The 22,257-nt window shown below is 36.9% G+C and overlaps 1 protein-coding gene across 2 annotated transcripts in view; it reads left to right on the top strand.

Annotated features, from left to right (window-relative positions):
• Positions 1-8,286: 8,286 nt before the first annotated feature.
• Positions 8,287-22,257, top strand: part of LOC110158168 (src substrate protein p85) — a 29,895-nt gene continuing 15,924 nt past the window's right edge. For both annotated transcript variants that reach the window (XM_020922605.2, XM_020922604.2), the window contains exons 1-8: positions 8,287-8,431; positions 11,067-11,173; positions 11,687-11,760; positions 11,876-12,005; positions 14,011-14,121; positions 17,123-17,177; positions 18,808-18,918; positions 20,706-20,816. In XM_020922605.2, the coding sequence (XP_020778264.1) occupies positions 11,090-11,173; positions 11,687-11,760; positions 11,876-12,005; positions 14,011-14,121; positions 17,123-17,177; positions 18,808-18,918; positions 20,706-20,816 (676 nt within the window). In that variant the 5' untranslated portion in view covers positions 8,287-8,431; positions 11,067-11,089. The remainder of the gene's footprint in view (positions 8,432-11,066; positions 11,174-11,686; positions 11,761-11,875; positions 12,006-14,010; positions 14,122-17,122; positions 17,178-18,807; positions 18,919-20,705; positions 20,817-22,257) is intronic.

Here is a 22,257-nt window from a genome sequence, read left to right as displayed (position 1 = left end):
CAATAAAACTAACCCTAAACCTAAGGCACTTTTAAATTACCAAGAATCATTGTTTGTGTTTTCATGGTAATTTTATGCAAACAAGACTGTATAATGTTAATTTTTTCAGTTATCATGATATTACTGAGTTTCAGACATTATTAGGGCTGCTTGATTATGGAAAAATCATTATCACGATTATTCAAACTATTATTTTTTAGTTACACGATGCATTTATACAGCATTTAAAAACACACTTTGTTATTCATAATTTACGCAAAAACTTTCAAATTGAAAATAAATATGGGCTACAAATATGAACCTTAGAGCAGTTTTGAAATGTATAAAACATAAAATGAATCAAAAATACACTTTGAACTTGAAATAAGGCATAGAAAAACAAAAATGCATCCAGAATAAACTATATATCCAGCTGTTCTACAATCTCTACATTTAACAAATCTAATAAATATAAATCAAAATATCCCAAAATAAACAAACTAAAATTAAGCTTTATCGTTTCAACTCGATTATATGAGTTTGGAGATCGTTTGACACACAAATTTAAATCACGACCAAAATTTGATTAATTGCACAGATTTACTTTGTATAAGCCAATAATATGTAATACAGATGGGGTTAACTAAAATGAATATTGTACAAATGCAGATTTTTGTTGTAATACAGTGAGTTTTTAGGTCTAGTCACTAATCCACCTTATTCCGGAAGTTGTCGAGTGCGTCACCATCATGATTCGGGTCGTGTTATTTTGTTTTGGGGCTTCGGATCTTTACAAGAAATAAGTTCGGTCTGGAAGATTAAGCCGTTTTAAAGCCTCCTCAGATAATCAGTGCAGTGTAACTTGTCGGTGCACAAATGAAATTCCAAATTCTCCATTGACGTGAATGGGATTCCCGTTTAACTGGAAGTTCCACTACAAAAAAAGTTCAGTTTAGGAGCGTTTAGAGACAAAAGTAGGCAGGACGGAATAAGGTGAATAGAAATAATCATCTTAAAGGGACAGTTCTGAATAGAGCCTCATTTTCCTAGATACTTCATTTCCCAAAGCAAATCTATTATTACACCAGACTGTCGATGTGAATGTCTGTGTTGATTGAATAATGTCTGAAATAAAACTAACCTTACATTGTATGAATCGTCACATGTTGAGGGACTATTTTCTCTTATATCAGTCCGCCGCTGCCGAGCTTTCTATGAAGAAGTACAACTCGATGCTGCTGCTCAGACATAAATCCTTCAAATGTAAGGTTGGTTTTACTTCTTAAGTTATTCTATCAACACAGACATTCACATGGACAGTCTGGTGTAATAACAGATTTGTTTCGAGTGTTTTGTGGAGTGGGTAAGACTGTTTTTAGTGGCAGGATAACTCTGCAATCCTCTGCAAATACAAGGACTGGATGGAATATTGAAATTGTCTCCAACACTCTGGCTCACTAGGAAATAAGGTCCTATGTCCAAAATTCCGAACTGTCCCTTTAAGATTTTTCAAAGCAAAATCCAACGTTGTCAATCAATCTCTTGCGCCCTCATCTGGTAGAATGTCATCCTTACATTTTTATAATCTGAAAACCACTAATTACCATCTCATTATTATGCAAATACGATGCCTTGAAGTAAAATCCTGCCAAACATATCAGCTGCCATGACATATTTACTTGCGCTGTCCCTTAAAATACTTGAAGCTCAGTTTTTGAGAGCAATTTTGAGTTATAAATTCACATAATGGACACACACTTAATTGTAATATTCAAGGCAAGTTAGAGTTATGTTTTGTTTTCAGTTTACTTTTTGGTTTAAGCCAGGGGTGGGCAAACTACGGCCCGTCGAACTTGAAGAATAATAATCATTTTCAGTGTTTTAAAAGTCAATAAATTCAGTAAATAGTAAATTGCTTTGGACTTGAAAGACAGATATTTTGTTATAATAATACTTTGTAATGATTTTCAATTATGGGATGAGCTGGATTACCAAAAAAACTCCATCCGTCTGCTCCTGGTCCGGCCTTTCCGTCAAATTTTAGAACCATTTTGTGGCATACGAGTCAAAAAGTTTGCCCACTCCTGGTTTAAGCTGTAAGATAATCACAGTCAAATTGAAATTCACAATTTGCAAATATCGAAATTTATATTCAAAAGTACTTAAATGTCCTTTTCTTGATGTCCTTTTTGAGATTCTTGTGTTAGTTTACTAGTTTATTTCTCAGTTTTCTCTTAAATTTTAATGACCACTTTGATCGCAAGTGATAATAATCGTGATACAAAGAAATTTCCGTTAACTTTAATAATTATTTTCCTGCATGTAAACGTAGTGACTGATTTAGAAAGGCTTAAACCCCCTTTCGTTTTTATATCCATATCTTAAACCAAAATGAAATCGCGCTAAGCCATATCTTTATAAAACTGATGCAAACAGATTTCAAACTGTAATTTCCAGGTTAGTATTTGAAGTTGCACGGATGACTCCTCAACTTTACCGACCGCACCGAATCCCTTTAAAAAATAATCTTTAAAATGTCCTTATTACGCTGTTTTCTGATCCGTTTTAATGTCGTTTCCTCGTCACGAAAAGACCTGGAGTTGCCTGAATTGCGTTTGAGCTTTGTGAATGAAACAAAACACAGCTCCAGATCTGTTTTTGAGGACTTAACAACATTAAAACGCGACTTAAAGCTCACAAGAGTCAGTTCTGCGTAATACTGGACCTTTTTTAAGAACTTTTCGCCACAATCTCAGTGGAAAAAATGCATGTGAAAGAAGGGACTGTTCACTGTTGCACCTACTTTTAATAATGGACCAACTTCACCGAGGCCTGAGATCGATCGACCGCTTTGACTGCAAAAAAATAATATCATCGAAGCGGAAAGATCCAACTTTTGATTTTGTAAACACTTATTGTCAATGCTACGGTGCTGTGGGAAAGTCTCAAGCAGATTTTCAAGACGGATGACGCAGAAATGGGTGAATGGATGTGCAAAAACGGGAAATTAATGATAGATTTTTAAATTTTAATCAAGATTTTGTCATTTCAAATTATCAGTGAAGGGTTTTTTTAGTGGAGAGGTCTTCAATCAATCAGTAAAAACGTGCAGAGTTCAAGAAATGTGACTTTTTTTCGTCGGTCAAATAACAATAATTGAAAGTCTCTTGTTTATTTTCAAGGACTTATTTTTTTTTTATAAAACTAAATAAATCAAAGTGAAAATTGGGATTTATCTACTATTTTTGTGATATTTTTAAACCCTTAAAATTAACGCAAGAAAATTTTTACTAACAATACAGGACGTTTGCTGCGTTTAATCACAAAATCCTGCTTTTAGTGAGATTTTTTTTCTTTTAAATGTATAGTTTAAGGGCAAAAATCTTTCTTAATCTTACCTTCCCTGTGATGAGAAAAAAACCCTTTAAACTACAAGCAATATAAGATTAAAGACCCTCGCCAAGGCACTAGTCCTATCTCGCAATCACGTTAGTTTAGTTCTGTGATATTTTTAAACCCTTAAAATTAACGCAAGAAAATGTTTTACTAACAACACAGGAAGTTTGCTGCGTTTAATCACAAAATCCTGCTTTCAGTTTGATTTATTTTCTTTTAAATATATAGTTTAAGTGCAAAAATCCTTCTTAATCTTACCACAAGATCCCCGTGATGAGGAAAAAACCCTTAAAATTACAAGCAATATAATATTAAAGACCCTTGCCAAGGCACTATCTCGCAATCGTGTTTAGTTTAGTTCTGGCTGACTATAAAAACAATAGCCTGTTTTTAGGTGTGTTTTTTTTTTTTTTTAAATAGTGACCATACAAATGAACTAAAACAAACAATTTACTTTTATATTCTTGAATTAAAACTGATTTATTTTGCCCTTATTCAAAAATGACGTGTAATACTTTTTAAACACAAGCGCAAAAGTCATTTTTACATCACCCATTACCAAAAATTTCCAATCAAAAACGTTAAAAAATGTCTTTAAAACCTGCCTGACGCTTTTGCACAGTGTGGTACTTTAAGCCTTATTGTTTATTAATTCCTGTACTGTCTTTCTTCTATTTATTCATTCACTATTTACTGAACTTTTAGCTTATAAAATGTTATTGTTATCTTGAATATGGTGACGCTTTCCTCTCATGTTTTGTCTCGTCTATGCTTTAACACAGGTTCCACTGGTTTTATATATATATATATATCCAATGATCAGGAACCCTAGAGGACTTTTTTTGTAGATTTTGAAAGTTGTTTTAATGTTTTAATCTAGTCGTTTCTGCACAATTTTGAAATCATGTTGCTGGTATTTTTGCCTTTCCCTTTTTCAGCTGTGATCCTGTAACATCGATGTACAGTCTGAGTACTTATAAACTATTTTTATCACAGTATTATTTATTGCTTACTTTCAATAAAATACTGAACTTGATTCGCCGTGGCTTTTTCAAGTTTGTCACAAAAACGTTTTCTGTGTTTTTCATCGCTGCTTATTTATGCTGGTCTGTTTTAGGTTTGCTTTTTTACACACAAACTATTTAAAAAATCAATTATTAAAATGTGATAATTATTTTCTGTATTATTTTACTATGCAGTTTGTATTTTAAGGAACATGATGTAACTTTTCTGATGTTGTGCCTTCCTTGTTGCTTTGTTTGAATTGTTTTTTCTACAGTGTGTCATTAAAAAAAAAAACTTTTCCGTCACCATGGAGACCAGCAGGCGACGCCACCATGCCGAGTCACGGGTCTGCAGATCTGTGGAGAGGCGAGCCCGCTGATATAAAGAGTGCATGTTTTTCGAGGAAAAAGTCCTGGAATTTTGTAAATTTAATGACTGTTTTGGAAAAGTCATGGGATTTTAGTATCTCTTCTGTTAAGTTCTCATGAGGCTATTATGATTATTTCTGAGCGTATGCACCTTTTGTTTAAAAGAGACGACAATAAATGCACTGACAGGATTTTGAACGTTAAAAAAAACTATAATCCCAAACCATAAGGTGAGTGGAAAGAGTTAACATTTCATATTTAGCCCTAAAAGTCTGATCAATTCTACACAATTCTAGGGTGTTGTAAAGTCATGGAAAATTCACTCAAGGTCATGAAAGTTTTAATTTTGTCAGTGAAAAAGTGGGAACCCTGAAGTGAGTATGGGCGCACTTCCTGCTCCATCAACTCTGGCTTCAATTCTCTTTCTATTGAAAAAAAAAACATCAACATCTCTGTCCGTATCTGCTGCTGTCAGACTCTAATATTCTTCACTGCAAATTTCTCTGATCTGGCCAAGATTTTAAAACTTATGTCACATTATTCATCTTCTTTTCAGATTTATTATTGACTTACTACTTCTGAGATGCTTAATTCTAAAGAATTTTAATTTAGACCTAAAAGTCTGAGCAATTCTAGACTATTCTAGGGTGTTGTAAAGTCATGGAAAATTCACTTAAGGTCATGAAAGTTTTAATTTTGTCAACGAAAAAGTAAGAACCCTGAAGTGAGTATGGGTGCACTTCTGGCTTCATCAACTCTGGCTTCAATTCTCTTTCTATTGAAAAAACACCCAAAAAACACCTGTCCATATCTGCTGCTGTGAGACTCCAATGTTCATCACTGCAAATTTCTCTGATCTGGCCAAGATTTTAAAACTTATGTCAGGTTATTCATCTTGTTTTCAGATTTTTTATTAACTTACTACTTCTGAGATGCTTAATTCTGAAGAATTTTAATTTAGACCTAAAAGTCTGATCAATTCTAGACTATTCTAGGGTGTTGTAAAGTCATGGAAAATTCACTCAAGGTCATGAAAGTTTTAATTTTGTCAACGAAAAAGTGGGAACCCTGAAGTGATTATGGGTACGTTTCCCATCTCCATCGACTCCAGCTTCAATTCACTTTCTATTGAAAAAATGTCACCCCTCTCTCTGTAACTGCTGCTTTCAAGCTTCTCGTTTTGGTCTTAAAATGTTCATCACGGCAAATTTCTCTGATCTGGCCAAGATTTTAAAACTTATATCACGTTATTCATCTTGTTTTTAGATTTATTATCGACTTACTAGTTCTGAGATGCTTCATTCTAGTCTAGAGGCAGTTTATTTTAAGATAAATTCAAGTAAAATTGATCTTCCTGCATGGACAATTTCACTACTTTTAAGTCATTTTCTGATTTATATCTAAAATGTTGGCCAAGCTTTTGTGCAGTGTATTAACCCGCTCTACATGATCTTGGGGTTTATATTTTATTATTTTGTCTGTAAATCATTTCCTAATATAGAATTTGGCTCCAAAATTCGCTTCTATAACTGCAAGAATCATGAGCTTCATTTGACTGGAGCTGAACGATATGGGTGACATCGCTTTTTTAGTCCATTTCAGTAGAATTTAATACATTTAATTTGTGATTTGGCCCTCGGTTACTTTTTACAGAAAATGTCGAACCCCTGAGTTACATAGTGCACCTTTAATTTCTATCATTTATTAAATTATAGACGTCTGTAATGCTCAAAATGTCTCCGAAAAACATGTATTATGACTCCTCTTGTGGTTTTGCCTCTCCACGGATCTGACTTGTAACTTGCATCTTTAATTCAAACTGAAAAATAACATCTGCCTGAGTTTATTCAATTTTGTAGAGGGACGTGGATCCTCTTTCTCTATTACTGTAAATCAATCTAATAACTCACAGCTAGATTGATTTTATGCTTCACCAGAAATGTTCCTCAGTGCATCTTTAATTGCTTTAATCGCTTGAGTTATTAGATTATGAAGAGGGACGTTGATCTGCTTTTTCCATTACTTTAAATCGATCTAGTTGATTTCATGAAGTTTTTATTTGATCCATTAATTTTTGGTTTTGTTTTTACACACATACATATATTTTTATAACTTAAAGCCAAAACAAAAACAAAATTGACAAACATGTAAACTTAAACTGAGGCAGAGAATTATACAAGGGAATCAATACAAGAAACTGAGGAAGTGGTTAAAAATAAAATCCTAATTCTTCTGTAATATTGAGTATTTTGATTGATTTATTGTTAGAAATACTGTTTAGTGTTTGAAGATACTTCTTAATGTCTATGACGTTCATTTTAAATAAGGACCTGGAATTGGAGAATTTTGATTTTTTTTTATAAATAAGTAGCAAAAAAGAGCAAGAGACAGTTTTACAGTTGTAGGGAGTATTATCTGTTACATAAGTTTGAGTTGCTGTACAGTTGTAGGGAGTATTATCTTTTACATAAGGGTGAGTTGTACAGTTGTAGGGAGTATTATCTGTTACATAAGGGTGAGTTGTTGTACAGTTGTAGGGAGTATTATCTGTTACATAAGGGTGAGTTGCTGTACAGTTGTAGGGAGTATTATCTTTTACATAAGGGTGAGTTGTTGTACAGTTGTAGGGAGTATTATCTTTTACATAAGGGTGAGTTGTTGTACAGTTGTAGGGAGTATTATCTGTTACATAAGGGTGAGTTGTTGTACAGTTGTAGGGAGTATTATCTGTTACATAAGGGTGAGTTGTTGCACAGTTGTAGGGAGTATTATCCGTTACATAAGGATGAGTTGTTCTACAGTTGTAGGGAGTATTATCTGTTGTCGTACAGTTGTAGGGACTCTTTTTTTTTTTTTTTTGTTATGTAAGGGTGAGTTGTTGTACAGTTGTAGGGAGTATTATCTTTTTCATAGGGGTGAGGTGTTGTACAGTTGTAGGGAGTATTATCTGCTACATAAGGGTGAGTCGTACAGTTGTAGAAGTATTAGCTGTTGTTGTACAGTTGTAGGGAGTATTATCTGTTGTTGTACAGTTGTAGGGAGTATTATCCGTTATATACGGGTGAGTTGTACAGTTGTAGGGAGTATTATCTGTTCCATAATGGTGAGTTGTACAGCTGTAGGGAGTATTATCTCATACATCAGGGTGAGTTGTACAGTTGTAGGGAGTATTATCTCATACATAAGGGTGAGTTGTACAGTTGTAGGGAGTATTATCTCATACATAAGGGTGAGTTGTACAGTTGTAGGGAGTATTATCTGTTCCATAATGGTGAGTTGTACAGCTGTAGGGAGTATTATCTCATACATAAGGGTGAGTTGTACAGTTGTAGGGAGTATTATCCGCTACATAAAAGTGAGTTGCACATCCGTACGGCATGAATTAGACTACGCAGAGGGATGTTGCTCCGCTTTTTCCCACTACTTTAAATCGATCCAGTAGTTTTCTTGAGGCTTTTATTTGAACCTTTTTTTTTTTTTTCCCCCTTATTAATCCTTACGTCCAGTCCTGTTGCGTCATCACGCCAGATCCGGAAGCAGGGCGAAGGGAGTGAAGCCAGGAACGTCCAGGAACATCTTTAGCGATTTTTTTTGTTTTTTCTGACAGGAGAGAGACATTATCAGAGGACCTACGCTCTCTCACGCAGTCACCACGTTTGGACCAGGCCTGCTCTTTGTACGCGGTATGTATTTTGTCATTTCCCTGCATTAAAATCGCTCCCGAATGCTGATTTTGTCATTCAATTGGCTTTACATTTGGACGCATTAGCTTAGCCGCAGCAGCTAACGCGTTGGAAAACTAGAACAGGAAATGCCATCGCCAGGTAGGGAGCCACATCTACAGCCAATTTCAACACGAATTTGCTTTTAATACACATTTTAGAGATTTAAACGGACAAAACATAAAGTATAGAACATTATTGAGACGTGTTTTTAAGCGTAAAAGACGAACAAAGCGCAGATGGGTCCAATTTGGCACGCTTGGCAAAATTTCATCCTTTGCTTTTCCAGAAATCTAACCATAATTCTTAATAAAAATGTCAAATATCACACGATTTCGATTTAAATTCTTGCTAATGATTCATAAAATAATCTACAATATAATAAAAGATGAAAGAAAATGTGTGTAACAATTACTGGAATAGATCTATCGGTTTTTTTTTTACGCAAAATACGCAATAAAAACGTGAATTGTGCATTAAATTTTTTCCAAATATGCAGTTTTTTGCCAGATTATAAACGTGATATTTTTACTATTTTTTATTATTTTATAACAGTGCCGTTTACAGTGTGTTTTATTGTATTTCTTGATGTAAATAAACGCGTAAAACTGTCAAAATTGCATTGCGTAAAATTGCGTTGGATTTTTAATTGATCATTTCTCGTTATTGGTGTTTATTTCGTAGAATATTCTGCCTTGGATTAGTACAGAAGGGCGTGGTGCTGCCTGGTGCGTGTTGTTAGAAGAACTCCTAATAGTTTTGTAACTTGGGGACGTCGCTTCCTGGTTCTTGGTTTTAAACTCTGGTCCGACCTGAGGTGAATAAAGAGCCACGTACGAGTGTGTGGAGAGACCCGAGGCAGACCCACGGACAGACCCTCCTGATCCTGAGTGAAAAAACCACAGCACAAAGAGGGGAAAAGCTGAGTCAGGGCTTTTGGTTCATTGAAGACATGCCAGATACACAACAGCAGTGTGCCAGTTCTGATGTGAGGGTTTAATGGCTTACGAGATACAAAAGCACGCTGTCAAGTAATGATTTAGGCATTTAAATTATTTAAAAAATCAAAAATATAACCCCGTAGTGTTGTCAGGATGCTAAAATGTCAAATTATTTCGATATAATGGACTAAACTTGACACTCAGTATTGATTCTGATGCCACAATAATCATAAAAAGCACTTTATTTAGACCAGGCATGTCCAAACTATGGCCCGTGGACCAAATGCCACCCTCGGACAAATTTTGTTTGGCCCTCACGCTTCCAGGCGAATTGGCCCAAATTACTTGTCATCAATTAAAAAATATCCTTTTACGGCAAGTTTTTTTTGAAAATCTACCTTGATAAAGCTAGTATTTAATATTTAGGGTGTGGTTTTGAGGATCTTAGCATGATTAAAGGACTGATGGCTCATTCTTACATATTAAACATGCAAATATTAAAATTATTCACTGTATTGATGCCCAGTCTACAGCCCTCGATTGGCCCTCTGCTTCTTCTGTGTTTAGATATGTGTCCCTTGATGAAAAAAGTTTGGGCACCCCTGATTTAGACAACAGAAGGTGATTTTCAGCATTAAATCATAGTATTTTCTTTTATATTTCCACGTTTTCTTGTATCTGTGTAATTCCTCAATGGTCCAGGTAGGTTCCATAGTGGTCCATGGGCATATACTAGTCTTATACTTGTTCTAATACAGCTCAAAATCATTCTAAAGCTTCAGGAGAGGTTTATTTATGTCCTGTGTATGCGACTTTTTTAGTATTAATACCTGCTCAAATGACTGTGTACTTTCTATAGTTTTAGGATTAGGATATTAGCTTTAGGTATCAGATTTTTGATACTTTTGACAACTCTATAAACCAGCTCTTTCCAACCTTTTTCATTTCGAGTATCTCCCTAAACTCTGACATTTCTAGGAACCCCTTGTCAATATCTGCTCATGATTCTTTAGTATAATGAGTTACTTAGACCATAAACCAGACCTGGGCATTGCACAGCTCCATCATTTGGAATTACAAAATAAACATATTTTTTTATCATTTTACCTCATACATGGACTAAAGCTGCATTGTTTTTACTTAGAGGTGTTTTTTTTTTTTTTTAATGACCTTTCTGTAAAGCAACCTCACTTTTTCTTTGCTTAGTCATAATATAAACTCTTACCATCTCGTCAAAACAATGCTATTTACTGCTTTTGATAAAGAAATACAATTAATATTATGCAGAATAATATAAACAACTGCCCACCCTTGCCATAGACCATAAAACAGGGCTTCTCAAAATGAGGGTGCACCAGAAAAAAATGCCATGGATAAAAAAATAAACAATTTGTCAAATATAAATATTATTACATGAATCATCAGTGGCAATACCTTTGTACCATTAATAATAACAATTGCTTAGTTATGTACATATGGAAATGAGAGACCTGACAAGTGTTTAATTGAAGTCAAAACTTTAAGGCCTTAATTTGGGTATATACACCTTTTATTGAACAGTGCTGGATGCTGTTTCGCTTTTATTATTGTACTGAAAGCACGTAAATATCATGTAAATACAATAACAATAATCCCAGTTTTATCCCTTGTCCCAGTGCGTTTGGTGTGAGGAGAGACGATGTGGCGGGCCGCAGTCGGACAAAACGTGAGCGTGAATTTGGACGACGGAGGAGACGACTGGGAGACAGACCCAGACTTTGAGGTTCGGCTTTTGATTTAAGTTAATTCTTACAAGGATAAATAAATAAACACTGGGATCTAGTAACGATGATTGTTGGCTTGATTTATTTTTTATTTTTTTGGAATCAGACTAAATCAAATTAAAATCAAAAAGCCAAAATCTTTGTTGTCTGACTTAACTGACACTTTCATTGTCTCATTATTTCAGAAAAAAGACTTGAGGTTTCATAAATTTGCTTTGGAATTTTCACATATTTTAATATTTAAATTTAAAGCAGCACTCTACAACTTTTTAGAGGTGGCACGTCACATGTATGACTCTGTGGAAATGACATTAAAACCATACTTTAGAACATTTTCCATGGAGATTGAGGAGGTTTTTAGGCTGTGAAATAATAATATAGCCAAAAGTCGACAGGAGGAGGGGCCCCCATGTTGAATTGTATGTGTCTGTGTTTTACCATTATGTTTTAAAGACTGTGTTCCTTCATTGTAGCTATCAGAAATACTAAACTTATTTGCGATTTTCTTCCAGAACGATGTCTCAGAGAAGGAGCAGCGTTGGGGGGCAAAGACAGTGGAAGGTTCAGGACACCAGGAGCACATCAAGTGAGTTAAACTTTCCTCTCATTTTTATACAAACACTCATCCGATTTTCCCTAAACCTTTGTAAAATCCTGAGTCGTGTCTTACGTGTGTTTTTTTTTTTTTTTTTTTGTCTCAGTATTCACCATCTGCGTGAGACGGTCTCCACGGAGCACACCAAACTGAAGGAGCAGGAGCTGGACTCTATGCCCAAAGCCTCACACGGATACGGAGGAAAGTTTGGAGTGCAGCAGGATCGCATGGACAAGGTAAAAACATAAGTGAGATTTAAAAGAGCATTGATTAACTTTTCTGGTAGTGTCCACCACCTGCTTTTCTTCATGGAGATATTATTGCTTTGCCTGGAATGCTTCACAGTATGATATTAAAGCTTACTATTAGGGATCAAATTTCAATGCAATGCAATATTCGATATAATATTGAATCGTTTGATACTGATCTCACGATCCGATACACATGTCGATATGCGCACTGTGTTGTCATTTATTTTGGTCTGAAAGAGAAACGGTTATGGCAGCATCCTCCTCAGATGCATCAGAAAATAGCTTTATAGAGATTTACAGCTGAAATATTTTAACAGAGGTTGATTTTATCTTTCAGTCACTTTTTATTTTACGTCAATAAACCCAGGAATGACAAAAATATTCACTTTTAAATACTTTAGAATCACTTTTGGCTTCACATTGGCTTATCTTCACTGAATAAAAATTCAGAGCTGTAAATCACTAAACCAAACGAACCATCTATCATCATGGAGACCAAACCTGACCAAGTTACAGGTCAGATCTGTGGAGAAGCGACCCTGCTCACAATCAGACTGCCTGTTTTTGTAGGTATTTTTGAGCAATAAAACCATCAGTGATTGGATAAATGTAAAGTAGAGCTGTTTAATGTCATACTGTGGAACATGCCAAGCAGAGCAATGACATTTCCAGAGAAACAAGAAAGCGACGGACCCACTGCCAAAAAGTTACACAATGCAAATGCACTTTAAAGGATTTGAAACAGTTATTTTTGGATTTAAATATTGTGCTTTATAATGTTTTCAATGTATTTAATGTGTAGGAAAAACCAACCAGGGACAGGAGTTTAGACTTAGTACTAGGAATACACTTTACAAGTATCACTATATCAATCCAAAACCAATACCAATGTACTGAAACTTCTCTAGTCTCTATTATAAAGAGCTTTACATTGACATTATTATAAACTGATCCTAAACTGAACTATATGTTTGAAAAATAAACCAAATCAACTAAAAATGTACTAAAATTGCAATTTTTTGAGAGATGTTTTTTTTTAAATTGAGAATTCATACTTATTCTTCCTCAGTCACTATCGATTTATATCAGTATTTTGTATTGATTTGGCCATCACTACAGAGAAACAGTTCTGAAGTTTTTAACAATGGACCCATTATAATTATGATTATCTATTATTAAGTTATTTAAAATCAGTGCGACAGTTAACAACGAACAAAATGTAAAGTAATGATCTTTGTATGTGAAAGGTTTATTATGATGCAACGGAAAAAACTCAAAGTATGACACCTTTATGCATAGTTTTTTATTGTAGGGTTTGTTTGTCTTGAGCACATGTTGTATGGCCTGAGTTGCCCGTAAAGGTTTTATTGTCCTGATAGTGAGTGAGTTTATAACATCGTCGTCTCTGCAGCTCTGTCAAAAGTCCCTCCTCATTTGTGTTTATATAAATAGCCTGAGCCGACTTTTCTTTTCCAGTGTTGGCAGCACATTTCTCTCTCTCCTTTTCTCTTTTTTTTTTCTCTCTGTCTCTGTCTGTCTCCCTAACCCTGCTCTATTTTTCTCTCTCTTTCTTTTTTCCTCTTTTTTAGTCTGTCTCTTTTTCTCTTTCTCCTTCACTCTACCTCTTCTCTCTCTCGCTGTGAATGTGATGACAGGGTTTTATTTCTATCACACTGTGTTAATCTGTGATGAGTCAGAGGCCTGTGTTTCCCCCTACACTTGAGTTTAATCCTCTCGGGTCATTTAACCTGCTCATTTGTTTATATTTGTTTATATAACACGTATAAATACATGTAAGTACCTAAATAAAGACTGACTACTATTTTTTTGGACACTGAAATTGCACTTTTGTTTCTTGATTTTGTAACATCTCGTCTGCAGCTCTGTCAAAAAGTCCCTCTGGTGCTTCAGTTGTGTCGTTCTCTCTGTATCTACCACTCATTTCTCGTTTATTCGTATTTATTAGTGTGTTTATATTGTGTGTTTTCAGTCTGCGGTGGGTCACGAGTACCAGAGCAAACTGTCCAAGCACTGCTCCCAGACAGACACTTCTAAAGGGTTCGGAGGGAAGTACGGAGTGCAGGCGGATCGTGTCGACCAGGTATTTACAGGCTCATTTAGATCACACATTTCTGTATTCTTCTTTAAATGAATTTGATTTTTTAGAGATGGCATATAGTATGTTTTTTCACTATATACACTACTGGTCAAAAGTTTTAGAAAACCCAGATTTTTCCAGTTCAATTCAAGTCGTGTAAGTCCAATGAAGAGCTTGAAATGGTGCAAAGGTAAAAACTGAACAGACAGGTTAAAAAAAAAGAGAAAAGTTAACAAAACACAAGTCCAAGCTCTGACAAAACTACCTCAGGAAAAAAGAACAAGCTGGTAAAACTTGAAAACATGGAGTGTCCAGCAGCAGCACAGTGTCCAGACTTAAACCCCTTCGAGTTGATTTGGGATGAACGGGACAGAAGAGTGAAACAACCTACAAATGCCACACATTTATGGGAACGTCTGCAACAGACTGGGGAAGAACTTTCTGAACAATATTTGATTTCTATTGTAAAAAGAACGAGCTACAAGTGTGTTCAGCTGTTATATCTGCCAAAGGTTGACACTTTCATCAATTAAAAGTTTAGAATAGGTTTTGGTCAACAGGAAACTGTAAAAAACCTGAAAAAGTGTGGTGTTCTAAAACGTTTGACCGGTACTGTCTATTTGTAGCATGTATGGTAACCAGATACTCGAATACTTTTTCCCTGTAGGTCAAATTACACAGGAACTGCTGAGAATCGTGACTTTTATTAATTAGTGGCTCAGAGGAGAGAGCAGAGGTCTCGTAACCTGAAGGTCAGAGGATAGATTCCCGCTCATACCAAGATTGATGGTGGTCGGAGGGGAGAGAGGGAGAAGAGAGGAGATAATGTCCACTGTCCTCCCACATGTAGAAGGATGGAGAGAGAGAGAGTAGAAAAGAGAGAAGGAAATGTACAGAAGGATGGACGGAGAAGAGAAAGAGACTAGAAGAGAGAGGATAAAAAAATCCACTCTCCTCTTACAGATGGAAGGATGGGAAAGTGGGAGAGTAAGAGGTAATGTCCACTCCTACAGAAGAAATGATGGATGGAGAGAGGAGAAAGATAGATGAAGAGAGAGAAAAGAGAGGAGAAATTGTCCTCTGTCTTCTACAGACAGAAGGATGAATGGAGTGAGAAGAGAAAGAGAAGAGAGGAGGAGGTGATGTCCATTCTCCTCCTACAGAAAAAAGGATGGAAGAGAGACTAGAGAGAGAGAATGCATAAAGACGAAGAGAGAGAGAAGAGACTAGAGAGAGAGAGAGAGAGAGAGAGAGAGACTAGTCTCTCTTTCTTGTCTTTATCTAGTCTCTCTCTCTCTAAAGTCAAAAAGAGAGACTAGAGAGAGAGAGTAGATAAAGAAGAGAGCGAGAGACTAGAGAGCGAGAGACTAGAGAGCGAGAGACTAGATAAAGACAAGAAAGAGAGAGAGACTAGAGAGAAGAGAGAGACTAGATAAAGACAAGAAAGAGAGAGACTAGAGAGAAGAGAGAGACTAGATAAAGACAAGAAAGAGAGAGACTAGAGAGAAGAGAGAGACTAGATAAAGACAAGAAAGAGAGAGACTAGAGAGAAGAGAGAGACTAGAGAGAGAATAGAGAGAGACTAGATAAAGACAAGAAAGAGAGAGACTAGAGAGAGAGACTAGAGAGAGAGACTAGAGAGAGAGACTAGAGAAGAGACTAGAGAGACTAGGGAGAGACTAGGGAGAGACTAGAGAGAGACTAGATAAAGACAAGAAAGAGAGAGACTAGAGAGAGAGACTAGAGAGAAGAGAGAGACTAGAGAGAGACTAGAGAGAGACTAGAGAGAGACTAGAGAGAGACTAGAGAGAGAGAGACTAGAGAGAGACTAGAGAGAGAGAGACTAGAGAGAGACTAGAGAGAGACTAGAGAGAGAATAGAGAGAGAATAGAGAGAGAATAGAGAGAGAACAGAGAGAGAATAGAGAGAGACTAGATAAAGACAAGAAAGAGAGAGACTAGAAGAATAGAGAGACTAAAGAAAGAGAGAGACTAGAGAGAGAATAGAGAGAGACTAGATAAAGACAAGAAAGAGAGAGACTAGAGAGAGAATAGAGAGAGACTAGATAAAGACAAGAAAGAGAGAGACTAGAGAGAGAGACTAGAGAGAGACTAGATAAAGACAAGAGAGAGACTAGAGAGAGAATAGAGAGAGACTAGATAAAGACAAGAAAGAGAGAGACTAGAGAGAGAATAGAGAGAGACTAGATAAAGACAAGAAAGAGAGAGACTAGAGAGAGAGACTAGAGAGAGAGACTAGAGAGAGAGACTAGAGAGAGACTAGAGAAGAGACTAGGAGAGACTAGAGAGAGAGACTAGAGAGAGACTAGAGAGAGACTAGATAAAGACAAGAAAGAGAGAGACTAGAGAGAGACTAGAGAGAGAGACTAGAGAGAGACTAGAGAGACTAGAGAGAGACTAAAGACAAGAAAGAGAGAGACTAGAGAGAGACTAGAGAGAGAGAGAGACTAGAGAGAAAGAGAGAGACTAGAGAGAGACTAGAGAGAGAGACTAGAGAGAGACTAGAGAGAGACTAGAGAGAGACTAGAGAGAGACTAGGTAAAGACAAGAAAGAGAGAGAGAGACTGGAGAAGCGAGGAATGTCCCAGACAGAAGGAACCCCTAACCCTAACCTTTGTTAAAATCAGTCTGCCCCAGGACAGCTGTGGCTACATTAGTACTTTACCAGCCCAGAGTGTGAATGAATAATAACAACTCTCTCTCTCAAACCACATTACACAGTCTAAGTCATTATTAAACACATACCTATCTGTTCTACTCAGACTGTGTCAAATGTAAACAAAGGTTGTACCAGGACAAAGTACAACTGCGCCTGAATTTAGACGATTATAACAACAAGATTTAAGACGCAGTTTTTAAGCAGTAAATAAAAATAATTAAAGTAAAGTAAATAAGTGAATTGTTATGTTTTACAAGACAAAGGCAGTTTTTGTTTTCCTGACTGACCCATCCTTCTCTCTCTCTCTCTCTGTGTCTCGTTCCAGTCGGCTGTGGGCTTTGAATACGCTGGAAAAACGGAGAAACACGCTTCACAGAAAGGTACTGTCTCAACACGTCTGACATCCAAAAACACCTGCACACGCTCACACTTACAATTCTCTGAGATCTGTGACATTTCAGCACAAAAGTTTGGATGTTTATCTGTATTTATCTTCTATATTTCCATGATTATTTGCATCGCAGATTAACACTGTAGGTCTGAAAACTATGAATGAACAAACTAACCAGTGTTGGATCACTGCTCCGCACGCTTGGCATTTTTTGACCCTGACGAGGCGCAGCTGTGAAGTGAAAACCATTATAAGATTATCGAGAGAAGGTCAAGGGTCTGGAGCGCTGTCAACAAAGCCAGAGTCCTGCACGGGTCCATGTTTTGGAGACCCGCGCCCGTGCAGTACAACACCACACGCGCCTGTTTACCCGTGGTTATATCAAAAGTTAAATCTGCACCCGCCCGGATACCTGATAAATCGTGGTCAAGCCATTAAACCAGGACTATACCAGGACTATACCAGGACTATACCAGGACTATACCAGGACTATACCAGGACTTTACCAGGACTTTACCAGGACTTTACCAGGACTATACCAGGACTTACCAGGACTTTACCAGGACTTTACCAGGACTTTACCAGGACTATACCAGGACTATACCAGGACTAAACCACGATTGAACGTATGGTGTGTCATTAGCCGATTATAAATATATACATGCCGTAAACTGCAGAGACGATCTCCGGGACTGGACCGGGACTGGACCGGGACTGGACCGGGACTGGACCGGGACTGGACCGGGACTGGACCGATGTTATTAGCATAAATATAATACACGCCGCAACTGCCATGTCGATCGCCAGGTCTAAATCAGGACTAGACCAGGACTGGACCAGGACTGGACCAGGACTGGACCAGGACTAGACCAGGACTGGACCAGGACTGGACCAGGCTGGACCAGGGCTGGACCAGGGCTGGACCAGGGCTTAACCAGGGCTTAACCAGGTCTAAACCAGGTCTAAACCAGAAGTGAACCAGGACTTAACCAGGACTTAACCAGGTCTAAACCAGGTCTAAACCAGGATTTGACCAGAACTGGACCAGGTCTAAACCAGGTCTAAACCAGAAGTGAACCAGGACTTAACCAGGACTTAACCAGGACTTAACCAGGTCTAAACCAGGTCTAAACCAGGTCTAAACCAGGTCTAAACCAGGTCTAAACCAGGTCTAAACCAGGAGCACATTCGCCGGGCCAATCGCCTCCGCTGATGGTTTTATGTAATAAATACACTAAATTCTCTCAGTCTGGTCCATCGTTCCGGGAAAAGACCTGGAATGGCACTTGTTTCCAGGGCCACGTTTTTTTTTTTTTTTTTCTCTTGTTCGTCGTTCATTTGATTCACCTGATTCGCACGTAAAACTCCAGAACGTTAAAACCCCCCCATTTCAGCAACTATTTCTGGGTACCCGACAGGACCCGATGCAGGACTCTGAACAAAGCAAAAGGAGGATACTATGAGGATTTTGATATGACATAGAAATATTTATCTAATTCCACACATCATACTTCTTATATTTGATGTTTTTTTGTTGATATATAAAATTTTGAAAGTGTTAAATGTAAATAAAGGCATAAACTGAAACATAATTTGTCGTGTCTTTGTGTGATTTTCAGACTACGCGACTGGTTTTGGCGGGCGGTACGGCGTTCAGAAGGACAGAGTGGACCAGAGCGCGGTGGGATTCGATTATCAGGGAAAAACTGAGAAACACGAATCTCAGAAAGGTTTGTTCACACTAACTTAGACTTAGATTTAGACAAACTTTATTGATCCACAAGGGAAATTATTTGGACACATCTTTATCCTCTGATACTGTCTGAAAACTGCTCTAAAAGGTGCAGGGAGAGAGGGACCTGCTTGTTTCTATGGACATGTCATTGCTCTGCCTGGAATATTCCACAATATGACATTAAACAGCTCCACCTCACATTTATTCAATTACAAGTGGTTTTATAACTCAGATATCTAGAAAAACAGGAAAAACAGATCTGACCTGTAACTTGGTCTGGTTTGGTCTCCATGATGACAGAAAGGTTTAAAGCCATACTGTGAAACATTCCAGACTAAGCAATAACATCTCCATGGAGAAAAGCATTTGACAGACCCTCCACTAGAAAAGTTACACAATGTAGCATTAATACTAAGTGGAATTAAACACTAAATAATTTTTTTTAGCTATAAATCTCTGCACATGCTGTTTTAATAGCAGTGTAATTCATGTATTATTCGTTTTTCAAAATAAAACAAAAAATAAGAAAACGAAAAAAACAACCATTTTCTTCATTACCGAGATCAGATTTAGTCCTGGTGTAGTCCTGGTCTCAGTCCCAATCCCGGTCTGGTCCCGGTCTTAGTCCTAATCACCCGACAGTCTACATGGGTGCACCTCCGGGCCTGTCCTGACACTTAGTTTACAGTCCGGGTTCAGTCCGGGTTCAGTCCGGGTTCAGTCCGGCATCACAGTTTAAGTCACGTAAACGCGAAACAACCATTATCCGTTTTTTTCCATTATTCATTTAAACACAAAATCGAAAACTGAAAAAACAAATCGTTATCTGTTTTTTTCATTTTGGTTTTGGAGACAAATAATGAGGAAAATAGTTGTTTTTTTCATTTTCTTATTTTTGGTTTTATTTTGAAAAACTAATGATCGAATGATACATGGATTCATTGTCTACACTGATTAGTGTTTTTAGGCCAATTTTAGCGCAAAATAAGTACATTTCCAGCTTTGTCTTCAAAAATTAGGTTCACAAAAGCTGAGAGTGTGCTGCCCCTGGTGGCCACTGCTATTTCAAGTACTACATGACATCCCTCAGGACTGTCCTGATCACAGCCACGTGCTTCTGATACATTTCTGATGCACTTCCGATAAAATATTTTGTCGTTTTTACCCGCAAGTGTTCTCGTGTAAACATGCCCTTAGTCCTCGAGGTACTGCCCAGTTTAGCGACTCTATTTAAAATGTTGTTGTGGGCGGAGTTTATGTGTCTAATTTTAGTCCCACTCTAATTTTTTGTCTTTTTGAAATCCGTTTGATCACTTGAACTCTTAATTTGACATGTTTCTAACCTGAAATAATGCTTACTAGAAATAAATAAATTGCTTTGACACGTTTTCAATCTTGACACAAAAAATATTATTACGTCTAGTAGAGGATGCATGGACTGTAAATAAGCAGTTTAAATAAGGTCGAAAACAATAGCTGCCTGGTGCCAACAGTACTTGCAGTCTTTATTCTCTTAATAGGAAAAACATGTCTTTAGGGGTATGTTCTTGGCTCAGACACTTGGATGATTTAGACAAGAGCCGTCCTGTTCCAGAGGTTTATTTTTGCTTTAAGTTTTGTGAGTACAGCCCCACTCAGTTCTTATACTAAAAACTTGATACTCAATACTGATTCTGTAATAATAGTACTTTCTTTTATATTCCCATGTGCTCTTATCGATTTTGTATCTGATTTTCGATGCTTTTGACAGCCCTAGTTCATTATTGACCTCTTTTATTTCAGATTATTCTAAAGGATTCGGAGGGAAGTTTGGCGTGGAGACGGACAAAGTGGACAAAAGTGCTGTGGGCTTCGAGTATCAGGGAAAAACAGAGCGCCACGAGTCCCAGAAAGGTAAAGTATTTCAAGGTATTTCAAACTGCAGTTCCTCACTACAGGTGTGTGTTTAATGCTGTTGTCGTCCACCCTGCTTCACTTCAGTTCAGTATTTTTCGGTAAAGTATACATCAAAACTGTTAGGGGTGGGATGAGATAAAATTTTCACAAGATGAGACATGAATTTGGGTCCATATTTTGACATTTTTATAGTAAATTGTATGATTCAGTTTACAAATTTGGCTCATTTTTTGTCAGTTTAGTATTGTCTTTTTTTACACAATCTTGTATTAATTTTACATCACAAGATTAGACTATTCTAATACTCTAAATTCTAAAAAGTATAAAGAGAAGGGGTGTGCAAAAATATCGATATATCGTATAGTTTAATGTGATGATACAGTATCGATATCATGGGCGGCTGTATCGATATATCGCCAAGAGTATTTTTTGGTATATTTTACAAAATTATTGTGTTACAGTGCTACAGTTTTGTTGCTTATTTAGAGGAATGAAACTCATTTATGCAGCACATTTGATATTTTCACTGTTTTGATGATTAAAATGTTTGTGTTTCATATGAATTTGGCTCAAGAAGTGGTTTAACAAAGATTTTTTAGTATCGCTGCCATGATTTAGCCTTTATTTTTTATTGAACTGAACCATTTTGAAATATATCAAATCGAAAGTGCACTGTATTGAGTTATGTATCGTATCGTGGCCAATGTATTGAGGTATGTATCGTATTGGCAACTTCTTCGTGGTACCCAGCCCTAATAAAGAATATTCTGATTACAGAATATTTCTGATAACAAAACAAATATGCAGTGATGATATGGTTTGTTTAATGTGGCTATTTCTGTGAATTTCATGGAAACGTATAAAATATTAGAGATTGGGAGACCAAACAATCACATCGCAGCATTGAGGTTTGTGCAGAAGCCAAAAGCCAAAACCAAAACAAACATGACGACACTTGCAGACAAGCTTCAGCCAATTTTAGCATCAATACAGACTATTTTGGTTAACGAAAATGTGCAGAAGGTAAGAGCTTTGTGCGTTTGTGGATGTCTGTGCTTTTCTCTCAACTGGATGTAACTAAAGTTTGATTTTTTTTTGGGCTTGTTTCGCTGTTGTGACGCTTCTGCCATTCAGATTCAAATAGTCGTCATGACGCTGCACGTTTTCTGATCTCCTTCAGCGAGAGCCGTTCCAGACTGAGCATGTGTAGAACTCAATTCAGAATGACACACATATGAATCAGGCCTGAGCCAGGTTAACTTTCCCAGATTAAAGATTAAACATTAATTACCCTTGGCCGTGCTGTTCTTATCACAGTTTTTTTTTTTTTTTTAGTCTTGGTTTAGATCCACGCCCAGACCTGGTTTAAGTCCGGACTTGCTCTGGACCTCGTTGCTGTGTTGCAGAATCCTTTCACTTGTACAGTCCTGTCTCGCAT

The sequence above is a fragment of the Boleophthalmus pectinirostris genome, unplaced genomic scaffold, assembly GCF_026225935.1.
Source record: "Boleophthalmus pectinirostris isolate CB_2022bp ecotype Guang Dong unplaced genomic scaffold, ASM2622593v1 HiC_scaffold_19, whole genome shotgun sequence".
NCBI lineage: Eukaryota > Metazoa > Chordata > Actinopteri > Gobiiformes > Gobiidae > Boleophthalmus > Boleophthalmus pectinirostris.
Note: the sequence above shows the minus strand (reverse complement) of the source record. Positions and strands in the feature narration are given on the sequence as shown.